Genomic DNA, 11627 nt, shown 5'->3' on the forward strand with positions numbered 1-11627 from the left:
TTATTAAAAGCCACATAAAATACATACTTACCATTTCTCTTACAAAATTTGCTATATAGTCCCTTGTACTAATGTTTATTTTGATCAGGTAAGAACAAGTGCAATGTATGAACTAATTTATAACACGTGAGAAGTTGTCCTTGTAGCCACACACTTTTTCTTGTGTTGGTATTTAGTGCAAAGCATATTTACTGTTTAGATCAAGGTGCAGTTCTTCAGTCAGGTTTCTTTCGTGCTTGTATTGCTTATTATTTCATGCATTTTATTGCAGCTGGAAGTCTGAATTATTAAATACTTTGAGGTTTCTAAATGTTATGTGAAGTAGTACTTTTTCCTCTACAAAGCTGAGCCATGAGGATGATAATCCTATTATCAGCTCCCAAGTAGCCTTTTTAATATGCAGTTTTGGCAAATGCATAACTGTTATGTTTTTATTTACAGTCCAAATACCTATTCCTAATTTATTATTAAAATGAATGTTAATTTTTAATTAAATACTTCATTTTTGAGAATTTAGTTTGCAGAAAAACAAGTGCAAATTCATTTACTGATAGTATTATACAAAAGTTGGTGTGATGAAAATATTCCTAATTTACCCTTGCAGAAGGCTAGAGACAGTAGTCATATGGTAACAGCCTGTAGTGTAATGGGACTGTTTGCATAAAAAACCTGCAACCCATGAGCAGCAGTGTTTTGCTAGTGCCCCTTTTCTCTGTATAAATGTACTTGCTGTACATGAAAACCTCTGAAGTGTCCATCTTTACTCAAAGCATCCTTTCCTCAGTGCCTGCAAAGTTTTCATTATTTCTGTAGAGCAGAGTGTAAGAGAGTAACTGAAAAGCAGATTTGAGAGACCTCACCCAACCCATCACAGGAATAATCAAATAGGTGTTTACCTGGCTTTATTCTAAAAAGGTCTTTGGGCAACCAACTGCAGAGCATTTTTATTTTTAGAAAGCCTTTATTTTATATATACTGCCTTACTGATGATTTAAACAAACAAATCCCTCACACATTTTGCTTACGAGAGAAAGGACTGCTTAGTACTGATTTTTGTTTTCAGTCAACCTCTGCATGTTAAAAGCTGTTCTAGACAATGAAGTTGTGTTTCAAAATGCTTTTAGATAGATGTTGGCATAAGGGTAGTAATAAACTTTTGTTTACTTCTTGCAGTCGACCTAAAAGACCTTCTTTTACACAAACTGAAAATTCCAGACATGAAAAACAAGCTCAGAAGTACCATCACCGTAATAAAAGAGAAGGTAAATGGCATAAACATGGTCGCACTAATGGAAGACACATGGCAAACCTTGAAATAGAATTGGGGCAACTACCCTTTGATCCAAAATATTGAGTAATTTATTGTAAAAATAAGATTAGAATTCACACCCTCCCTGGAAACTAATTGTTTTTCAACAAAGCAGCAAGATGCAAGCTTTTTTTCTGAATAATTTGATTTTTACACATTTTTGTTAACAGGCAGGAGTCAAGCTTTCTAATTTGCATATTCTGTACCGTTGCTTTAACTGTTCTTTGGAAGTGATGACAGTTTGGGTGCCAGCAGTATTGTTGCAGAAACTAGGCATGCAATGACTTGTGTATGAAAAATATGCTTAATTGCATTCTAGTAGCTTAGCTGAAGCTTGAACCATGCATAATGTACCAACTATTAACTCCAATGTTTGATATACTAACTTCATCTCATCCTTCAGAAAATAAGTCTACGTTGTGGTGATGTATTTGTTAGTGTTTGTAACCTTATATTTGCTTCCTGTCTTTGGGGGGTGGTTCCAGAGCCTGTTGAATTGTGAAGAATTTGCTGTGCTGCATTCTAATCAGCTTGCTGATTTAAACACTTGAAATGTCTTGCATATCTGCATATTGTAGAAGAAAAATAAAGAGACATTGCGGGTAAAAGTCTTTATTTATAAAACAAACTTAGCATAGCTGTACAGTTCTATAAAAATGGTCCAATCTTGTCTATTTTTTGATTGTGTAAGTATTTATATGGTAACTTTGGTCTTCCCAATGTTTTCTGGTGTTGTAAGGTAGGTCAGCAACCCCACCCTGCCCTATTGCTACTGAAGTTGCCTTCAGGAAGGCGTTCAGTGTTTCCAGGCAGGCAGTGGCTGCCTAATCAGAATTCCCATTCAACTTACCCAGTTTCAGACTCACTACTCTCTCCTTCTAGGCATAGTTACTGCTGTGCAAAACTGATCTCATTAGCTCTCAGTTCTAGAAACTCTTCAGGTATTTTAGCTTTTCTCCTGTAAACAGAGATGTGGCTTCCAACTCGTCCTTGAGGCACATGAGTATGAAAGACAGTGGCTGTTTTCTCATAGCCTCTTGAAGCTAGAAATGGTGATATTTCCTGTTAACAAACATACATCAGTTTACAGTCAGAAAGTGCAGTTGGGAGCATAAGAACCAAAGTCTTCTGAAAGCCATCAATTCAACTGTCCCTGGGAAGCTTTATCCTTTATTTTAGGAAAGCCTGCTAGGAAAAGAAGTCCCTATCCTGTTTGATCCTGTCCGGAGTGGATATTCACCAGACACCACTGTTTGAGTGCATGGACTTCATTAAAGACTTGAGGGGGTAAAAGGTACTGTGACTGCTGGCATTTTTGCTTTTCGTTGTTGCTTAAAAGTGCAAGTTCTGGGAACAGATGGCACATTTGTTTTAATAGGGATGGAGGAGAATTCCATAAAACATTACTTTGTAGTATGTAGAATTCTCACAGAGGTGAGGGCATATATGGACATTAAGTATGTATCACTGGAGTGGTATCAATACTTTATGTGCTAGAGGGTTCAATTTTAATTTAAGCTGTGCTTTATTAAAAAGTTGTGGAAAATAATTTTCAAAAACCTTAACTATATATTCTCCCCTAATTTATTTTGTATCCTCAAAAGTAGTTTATTTCATCTTGCAGTTACCATACCTGTTCTAGCACATTAAAGAGGATCAAGTGACTGGGTAATAACGTGTCATTGTAAAACTCCTTATTGAGCCAGCCAAGTGGATCAGAGTAAAACACATCTGCTTCATCAGTGTAGTTCTCACTGCCCGTTAGGTCTGGAGGACACTGAAGGAATCTCATTTTTAGAGGACAGTGAACATGACTAGGGAGAAAAACAAAAACACGTTTCATGATAAACTGATCAGATGAAGAAGAACTGAAATGACTCATCACTTTAAAAGATACCTCAGTCAAAACCAAAATTGATTAGGTTTTTTCCCCTCAGTCATATTTTCTTCCCTTCAGTACTTCATATGAAAGCAAAGTAGAACAAGCAGATTCAACTCCAAATTGTTGTGACTGTTGTTTGCAGTTCACAGAAATTTTATCTTAATAAAAGTACCATCTGCACATCAGTTTCTTAAAAAGATACTTTTCCGTATCAGCTTCACTCTAATGTTTTGTTTACTTACCAGGATCTACTGCAAAGCTTTTGGAATAGTGATCTCAGTCACTGTAATTGTATTTCTTTACTGCCTAGCAGCAGAAGTAAATGTAAAATTAATACAGTTTGATTGTAACAATTAGTACCATAATGAAGCAGTGTGATGTACTTGGAGAAGTCATTAGATTAACTGCATATCCTCATACAAAGCTATTACAAAAATTAATAAAGCTCAGATGCTGAATTTTATTCTGTGGTATAAGCATTTGGCTTATGTCCCCTATCTGTTTTGTATTAACTGTACAAAAAATTAAAACTCTTCCTGTATACATTTATCTTTCTCAATTAAGCTTTGGAAAAAGAAATCTTAATTTCTGATTAAGTGTATGGATTTGAATACAGTGCACTGTTAACTCTTTCACTACCTGTAAAATGGAGTAGAGTGGCACGGCATCATGATGAAGACAAAGGCTTGTGACTGGTCAGAGTTGTGACAGAGCTGCTGTATGTGACTCATGACATCCAGAGTGCCTCGCTGGTGAATCAAGCCTGTATACAGGGCTGGGAGGAGATTGGATAAGAGCAGGAAACTTGCTGCAGATTTCTTCCATGCTTTCAAGTGTTTCAAAGAATATCCTACAGAAACATTGGAGTAAGTTTGGGAGATTAGCAAGTAGTAAAGTTTCACACACTTTTAAAAGTACCATAATATACTGGCAAACCTTACTCAGTCAGTAACAGTACTGCTTTGAGATACTTTACTACAGTGTTCTTTGAGCCTTTGCTCTTTGGAAATTCAAAGGTTAGATTTTGCCCTTTTCAACTCTTGGATTTAACAGGGTAATCCTAAGCCTACACCTGTCTTCTGAAGTACAGAAATACTGTTTCAAAACCAGTGCTTTGTCTCTTTAGACTTTGAATTTAATTTCTTACAGTGAAAACCAGTCCATTCAGTAGTTTGGATGAATGGCATGTGGCAACTTACTGCTGTGTTCTGATTCACGCATCTCTGAGTAGAGCCAGAATAAATGGTACCTACATGTGCATGGCTGTGTATTCTTTTTCTCCAAAATGCTGAAAGCTATAGCATTCCCTTACTGTTATTAAATTTTGGGCTACTGTCCTTGGAAGAGCACAGTCCTCCATTTTTTCCCATCTCCCATCACTTCCCCTTTCCCCCACTTTTCTTGAAGGAGCTAATAATGGGAAAAGATGTTTCTCCTGGTGGGAGATCATTGCAGAAACGTGTTTCTCACCACCACAACTTAGATGAACACGGCACAGACAACAGCTTCATGTTGCAGCCAGTCTGGAAACCCTTATTAAGTCATGTGCTTGTCAGCATCAGGAGATAAAAATACTTTACATATTTACATTACATAGCTTTGTGACTACCTGTACTGTATCACAAGAAACAAGCTACAATAGGCCTGTTCCAGAAGTCACTAAAAAGCAAATTAAATTAGTCTTCAGTTGGTCTGTTCTGACAAATTGTCTTTATCTTGGTTGAAAACAAAGTCCACAAATAAGTTTTGTGGTTTAAACACAAGTGGAAACATTCTATTATAGGCATTTTGAGGGTTCTTTTAATTGCTTTTGCAAAATGCTCTGAGCTTATATTTGTGTGCTTGGAAATTACTTTGAAATTCATATAGGTTTTTTTTTTCTGCTTTTATTTATAATCTTTTAAGCAATTAGGACCTTTTGTAACCACTGAATTAACAAAAGTAACTTTTATATTTTTTTCTTTACTAAAGTATCCAAACATGATAAGGAGTTGTTAGTAAATTGCATCAAGACCTTTGCAGACAGGAAGGTTAAGAGGAATATTAACAACAAATAGTGGTTTGATTGGAATTGTTCTGCATGTGAGCTAGAACAGTTTCATCCTGCTGCTTTTGAACTAAGCCAAGACTTATTACATATTTGATCTCAGCAGAGAGCAAAATTATTGAAATAAGATTTACTTTTGTTTAGACTAGCAAAACAGGTTAAAGAAAATTAGTGTTCAGTTTTGAACTTGTGTTTAAACCAAAGCTATACTCCTTCATGTTCCAGAAGTTCTAATCTTCCTTTGTAACATCTGAATCTAGAAAAGAGTTATTTTACATTTTTAGTGTTTTAATTTTGTTATTGCATAATTAAAGGCATTTCTCAGGCATATTGGAAAGAACTGTGTGGAAAAACACTACGAAGAGCCAAGGAATAAGATTTCACTTTAAGGCAGTGCTGAAAAGTTAGGAGTCACTGACACCACTGTCATATTTTGCAGGCAGTACTTTTATCTGTGCTAAGGATTCTCCACCTGGGTTATTGCTCTTCCTCATGGTTTTTTTTCCCCCTCTTTTTTGCTAGCTGTAAGAAAATGTTAGGCTGGTTCTTAAGAATCCTGTCTCAAATACCTACATTGACTGTTAATACTCTCTCTTTGGGTAAAAATTGAATACAGGTAAGGTTGCAAGACATTTGAAACCAATGCTTACCACAAAAAAACATGCAGAATGGCAGTACTGGATAGATGAACCTGAACTCCTTGTGGCTTAGTGTGCTGGAATAAAACAATACTACATCAAGGAAGTTAAATGCATCAGTTCTGTGGACAAAATGTGTTTTAGAGTTCAGAGGACTGGAAGAAGAGCACTTGCATGTTTTAAAAAGCTTTTGGCATTGAAGCAGTTTAGAGTAAAAATCCAAATTGTCACTATTTTAAGGATAAGTACATTCAAATGAAGATTATTTAGTCAGCTTAAACCAACCACTGATAAAAATACCTGGCTACTACTCTTGCAATTAAGTGGTCTGATTCTTTGACAACTCGGTATAATTTTGCCAATTCAAAATTCACAATTCACCAATTTGTTTTCTGTAATAAGACACAATAAATAGTGTGGATGAGAAGCTGAGATTCTCTAAGTGCACATTTGTACTAGCAAAGTAACAGTCACCTCTACTAATACAACTTTACACAATTTCCCATGTCAGCTTTTGGGCATTATTGCAAAACTTGTATCATGGGAACCAAACAGGTTCTTACAAGACTAAGGGAGGTAAAAAAGTCCTAAACCCAACAGAGCCACATCCAGTTTTGAGCTGGAGTGTAAGAAGAAATGGCATTTCTGGTTTTGCTACTATTTTGCTGCATTCTGTTACTACTGTAGTCTAATACTATTTATTTACTGTATTTTTTCTTGTCTGAAAGTGTCTCTCCTGTTTAATCTACAGCTAATTCTGATGCTTTAGAAAAAGCTTACCTTCTACTTCTCAGCTTAAGATAAGAAATACAGACTTATGATAGTCAAGAGCTGTGTGTAGACTTGGGAATGGAGTAAATTTTAGAGGCCTAAGAACCTCTCATCTTACTGGGGATGTACTAAACAACCAAATGAAATGGTGTTTTCATTAACAGGCATTTAGTAAACACAGTATCCTAATTAGTTCTGCTGTTGCTTAAATACTTGCTAGGTGATTGATTGTTGGTTTGGGTTTTTTTCTCTTTCATTGCAGTTCATGCTGAATTATTTTATTCTTTAAGGGTTTAATCAATTTTAAAAATACATGTGTGGTAACAGTACAAGTAGTATTACATAAAATTCTAGGAACTGTTTTATAATTGACTGCATTTCTTGGAGTGTTTGAATAGTTTAGTTTCTATCACTTACCCTGAATAGTGTGCTAATTTGTTCTGGAGAGGCCTTGACCTTTCAAAAGAACACAGCCAGTGAGAGGTAGTAGTTACACTTAGGAGAAATTACCTGTACACCACCAGTGTCCAGATCACAGCCACCAGGAAGATGCGGTATCGTTTTGGTGCCAGCACACAGCCATGAATAAAGAAAGGCAGGTGGGCACCCAGGATGACTGGGAGTCCCTGAGTGAAGTACCAGTGCCAAGGGTGAGATCCATAAAATGTTCCCAAATTCTGCAGCACGTTGAATTTCAAGAAGTTCAGCTGAACCAGTACCCACTGGGAGATGGGGGGAGAGTTAAATACAAATCCAAAGTCAAAACCAACAGCTACATTGAGTTACACTGGCCCTAAATGATACAATGTTTTCATTCACACTTCGGTGTTTTTTTTTTTCCTCTTAAGACTCATCATGGACTTCCTATATTCAGCAGTTAAACACAGCAGTGTGTAAGTTTGTGCTTTGTTGATAACTCCTGATAGCTGAACATACTGATTTTATGTAACAATCATTTGAAATAACTGTAAAGTCAGTGTTTAAGAGTTTGTGGCTTAGGATATATGTAGAGATCAGAGGCCAGAGAATGTCACAGAAACAAGAGAAGTCTGAAACATCCATCAGTGTTAAAATACTAAACCCCAGCCTTCTTCTTATAAGTCAAGTTTAAAACAGCTTACCTCACCAAAAAACACACGGTCAATTATTAAAGAGGTTCCTACTGTGACCAATCTGCAAAAACGGAAAGTTCGTTGCACTGATATTGCCTGAATTGCGTTTGTATCTTCTCCAGATGGTTGTCAAAATTCCCTGATTCCTAATATTTTTGAGATAGTCCATAGTCGTGGTCATTTTACAGGGGCTACTTGTTATCACCTGGTACCCTTTGCACAATCCCAGATTAAGGTGGAATGCTGTTCATTGTCTCACCCTCACGAAATCTTTCCTAGTGCTATTTTGCAAAATATAAGTCAATTTAAAGGAAACATTCCCCTTCTTTAAACTTCTGCAAAAAGACTCTATTCGTTCCCATGTTTTTTTAGATGGAATCAGCATTTTGGGGTTTAGACAACCTTTGCAGCAGTAAAACCAATCTTAAAATGTAGCTGTGCACAGTCACAGTTTAAATTCAGAAAGAACTTACCCAACTGGAATGCAGTTTCGTAGGATAAGGTCTGCTTTCCTCTGTTCTTGCAAAAAGTGGCTGAAGACCAAAGGCATCCACAGGATAACAGCAGTGGGACGAATAACAATTGCAAGTGCTACCAAAGCTAAATATTTGCAACTAGAAGGAAGAACATAAAACCCCCAAAAGCTTAGCAAAAGGTTTGGTCAGTTCTTTTGCAGACAGTGACATTTCAACAACAAATACTGTCATGGCTCTGGCCAGAAGGGTTTCATACTACAGGTAACTTAGATTCTCTCACTGAAGATACTCAGTTTTACTTGGAAAGCTGCAACTATAGAACTGCTTTATTAGCAGTGGAGATGCTAATTAGAAACACATACTTGCTTTAAAATAGATAGCTGGTAAAGAGAGTTGTGACCACACATTCACCTATATCTGAACCCCAACAAAGCTTTTGTTATCTTTTGCCAAGTTACCTCATTTTCCAGTCCTTTAAAATAAAGCTTCCCATAAAGTCATACTCTGCATAAGGAAACTGGGGAATAGTTAATTTTACATACCAGCTATAATATGACCTCGAAAAAATCTTTAGAGGAAATACCATAATGTTCCTTCCATGAGCTAGAGCTCCTGCTACTTGAATGAGGTGGCTTTGGTTGCATTAGGTTTCAAGATAAAAGTTAGCATTTTAAACAATATCACCCCAAGCCAAAATTGATCAGTAATGTTAGGAGAAAGTTTCTCACCTGTTTCCCATCTTGGAACCTTTTATCGGATAGTATGAAAGAGCAAAAACGGTAAGAATAGTTTCCATGGTGTTTGTGAGAGTTCTGGTACAGGAATACCATGTAAACCAGGAACACAGCTGGCAGAAGAACTGGAAATAATTATGAACATGTTAAAACAAGTTCACCTAAATGAAGGTGGTACTTCTTCAAGGTATGACTTATCAATTTGCTGTTGTTTACATTGCAAAAGCAATGTTTATTAACATATTCTTTTAAAGGCTGTGACTCACCACGCACTTTGCTGTTTCTGCATTTTCGAGGTGTTGCACTAACAAGTAAAGCTTCACATCAGCAAAAGCAGCCAGCACTGCCTGAGCAAGCCTAGGGACCCAGATCTGTGCAGATCAGAGAGAAAACTGTACTTGCAACAAACCAAATTAAATTCCAAGTTCTAAGAGAGGACTACTGAATTAGTGAATGACTGTTCGGGTATGAAAATAGTGATTAGTGAATATTCTCTATAGATTTCTAGGATTGTAAAAAAGAAAGGGTCCTTGGGTAAGACTAGTATTTCTGCCAAAACATGTAAAGTTCAACTGAAAGCATTCAGAGGTGGAAAGGAGAATTCCTTGCCATTTATCTCTAATAGAAGTCAAAAGGGGATGGTGTTAGTTGTTAGTGAGTTTAGTACAAATATGTATCGTTAAACACTTAGGCAAACTGAACCACTGAGCAATTATGATGTAGTGGCAAACCCTATCAGTCTGAAAGTCCAGGAGACTGACGGAGGCCAGGAATAATCCTCTGCAGTCGCAGGCATCAGTGCTGTGACTGGGGTCCTGTGGTTGGCATTCTGCCTCCACGGGAAACACCTGCTTATTCATCTCTAGTTGCCAGACTCAAGGCTTTGCACTTCACCTGGACAACGATAAAAATACTCTGTATTTAAATACAATGCTTTTACTCACCAGCAGCTGAACATCATCCTTGCCCAGCAGCTGTAACGCTTTGTAGATGCTTGCAAAGATCAGTGGATACGAGTAACCCCTTAAACTATTTGCCCATTCCCAAGTCAGGTAACCATAATTATTAATATTAAGGATCACGAATAACTGAAACGAAAAGCTTCACTCGAGCTGTCCCGGTCATTTCCTTGCGGGCCAGAAGCCTTAGGGTGTTTATTGCTGGTCAAGCCAACGCTTTACTGCCGCGGAAACTTGTACCCGGAGGGGGAAACCTGTCCTCGAGCCCGCAAACCTGTCCCCGACCCTGCAAACCTGTCCCCGAGCGCTCCCCTGCTCCCGATACCGCGGGGGCCGCGTCCCCTCCGTGCGCGGGGAACGATGCCGGGAGAGCGGGGGCCGCGGCCCGCGAAGGATATTTGAAGACCATGCGATGCGCCACCTCCAGCGACTGCCAGTACTCGTCCGGGACGAAGCTGGTCCGGACGAGGACGCAGTTGAGCGCCCGCAGGGCCACGGCGAGCGCCAGCAGCGGTGCGGGCGCGGCGACACCTGCGGGGGGAGGCTGGTCCGTCACGGGCCCCTGCGGAGCCGGGACGGGCGGGGAGGGACGGGAGGTGCGACCCGCGCCTCCCGTCCCTCCCCGCCCATCCCGACCCCGCTTACCGGCGCCTGGCTGCGCGGCGGCCCCGCCGGGGGAGCTGTACAGCACCGAGCGGCGCTGGCGGAGCCGCACCGCCCCCGGCATCCCGACGGGAACCGCCCTCCGCCGGGCATCCGCCACCCGGGGGCGGGACAGCGCCGCCTCTTCCGCCCGGGCACCGCGGGCAGCCCGCCCCGCGGTTCAGGTGAGGGCGGCGGGTCGAGCTGTGTGTCCGTGCCGGGGCGGAGCTGCCTGTGCCCGCTGTCCCCGCTGTGCCCGCTCTCCCGCGCTGCCCGGGCCGGAGGAGCCGTGTCCGTGAGCGCGGCCATGGGGGGGCGGCTGCCGCTGCCGCACGTGGCCGTGGCCGTGGCGCTCGGCGTGGCCAGCGGGCTCTACATCTACGGCCCGCTCTTCCAGCCGCCGCCGGGCCCGCACCCCGCCGAGGGCACCGCGGGGCCGCCGCCGGGCGCCGCCGCCGCCGCGGACAAGAGGCCCTGAGGGAGCCGTGTGGGCCGCGCCGCCCCCCTGGCTCCGTGCCCGCGTCCCGCCTCGCAGCCCCAGCGCCGCCCGCCGATGGAGACGGAGCCGGGAACGGAGTCACCGGGAACGGAGTCACCGCGACCGTGGCCTGCCGGGGACTGTCCCTCCCGAGCGCCGCTGCAGCCCGGCCCCGCCTGGAGCGACCCGCCTGCTGAACCCGTACCCGCGCCCGTGTGTGTTTGGTACCCGCCTTAAAGGACGTGTTGACATGTGAATGTTGACATGTTTATAAAGTTATGAATGTCTGAAAGTATGTCCTCACGTCTGAATTAATGTAGTAACTCCAGGGAACTGGAGAAAGAAAGGCATCGTTGTACAATTACATTTCATGGGTTTTCTTGGGTTGCCTCTGATCTGACCCTCCAAGTGATAAATACTGTCTTTATCTGCTTCTCACGGTTTCAGTTCTTAATACGTCAGTTGGGAATGCAGTTGTGGGGATGGCTGGGAAAGGAACTGCACCCAGCATTGTCCTTAGCTAGTAGTCATACCTGTCTGTATGTACATAAACACATGTACCACACGTGCACATACACA

General features: G+C 41.1%; 2 protein-coding genes across 3 annotated transcripts in view; one reads left to right on the top strand and one right to left on the bottom strand.

Moving 5' to 3' along the window:
• Positions 1-4042, top strand: part of CCPG1 (cell cycle progression 1) — a 22966-nt gene extending 18924 nt beyond the window's left edge. For both annotated transcript variants that reach the window (XM_050309037.1, XM_050309038.1), the window contains one exon: positions 1174-4042. In XM_050309037.1, the coding sequence (XP_050164994.1) occupies positions 1174-1354 (181 nt within the window). In that variant the 3' untranslated portion in view covers positions 1355-4042. The remainder of the gene's footprint in view (positions 1-1173) is intronic.
• PIGB (phosphatidylinositol glycan anchor biosynthesis class B) lies at positions 1906-10670 on the bottom strand. Its single transcript, XM_050309039.1, has 12 exons — positions 10574-10670; positions 10327-10459; positions 9914-10031; positions 9236-9340; positions 8964-9094; positions 8233-8373; positions 7769-7820; positions 7158-7369; positions 5889-5953; positions 3831-4041; positions 2943-3123; positions 1906-2371 (listed from the first exon to the last, which is right to left on the bottom strand). Exons 1-12 carry the CDS (start codon positions 10653-10655, stop codon positions 2198-2200), a joined length of 1605 nt encoding a protein of 534 aa, XP_050164996.1. The 5' UTR covers positions 10656-10670; the 3' UTR covers positions 1906-2197.
• Between the last annotated feature and the right edge of the window lie 957 nt (positions 10671-11627).

Source organism: Myiozetetes cayanensis, unplaced genomic scaffold, assembly GCF_022539395.1.
Source record: "Myiozetetes cayanensis isolate MyiCay16 unplaced genomic scaffold, myiCay2020 scf14, whole genome shotgun sequence".
Classification (NCBI taxonomy): domain Eukaryota; kingdom Metazoa; phylum Chordata; class Aves; order Passeriformes; family Tyrannidae; genus Myiozetetes; species Myiozetetes cayanensis.

Coding starts and splice junctions, on each gene's coding strand:
- PIGB (XM_050309039.1), bottom strand. CDS start 10,655: ATGCCGGGGGCGGTGCGGCTCCGCCAGCGCCGCTCGGTGCTGTACAGC. Junction 4,042..5,888: donor ATTCTGCATGTTTTTTTGTG/GTAAGCATTGGT, acceptor ATGTTTCTGTAG/GATATTCTTTGAAACACTTG. Junction 2,372..2,942: donor TCTTTAATGTGCTAGAACAG/GTATGGTAACTG, acceptor GTTTGTTAACAG/GAAATATCACCATTTCTAGC.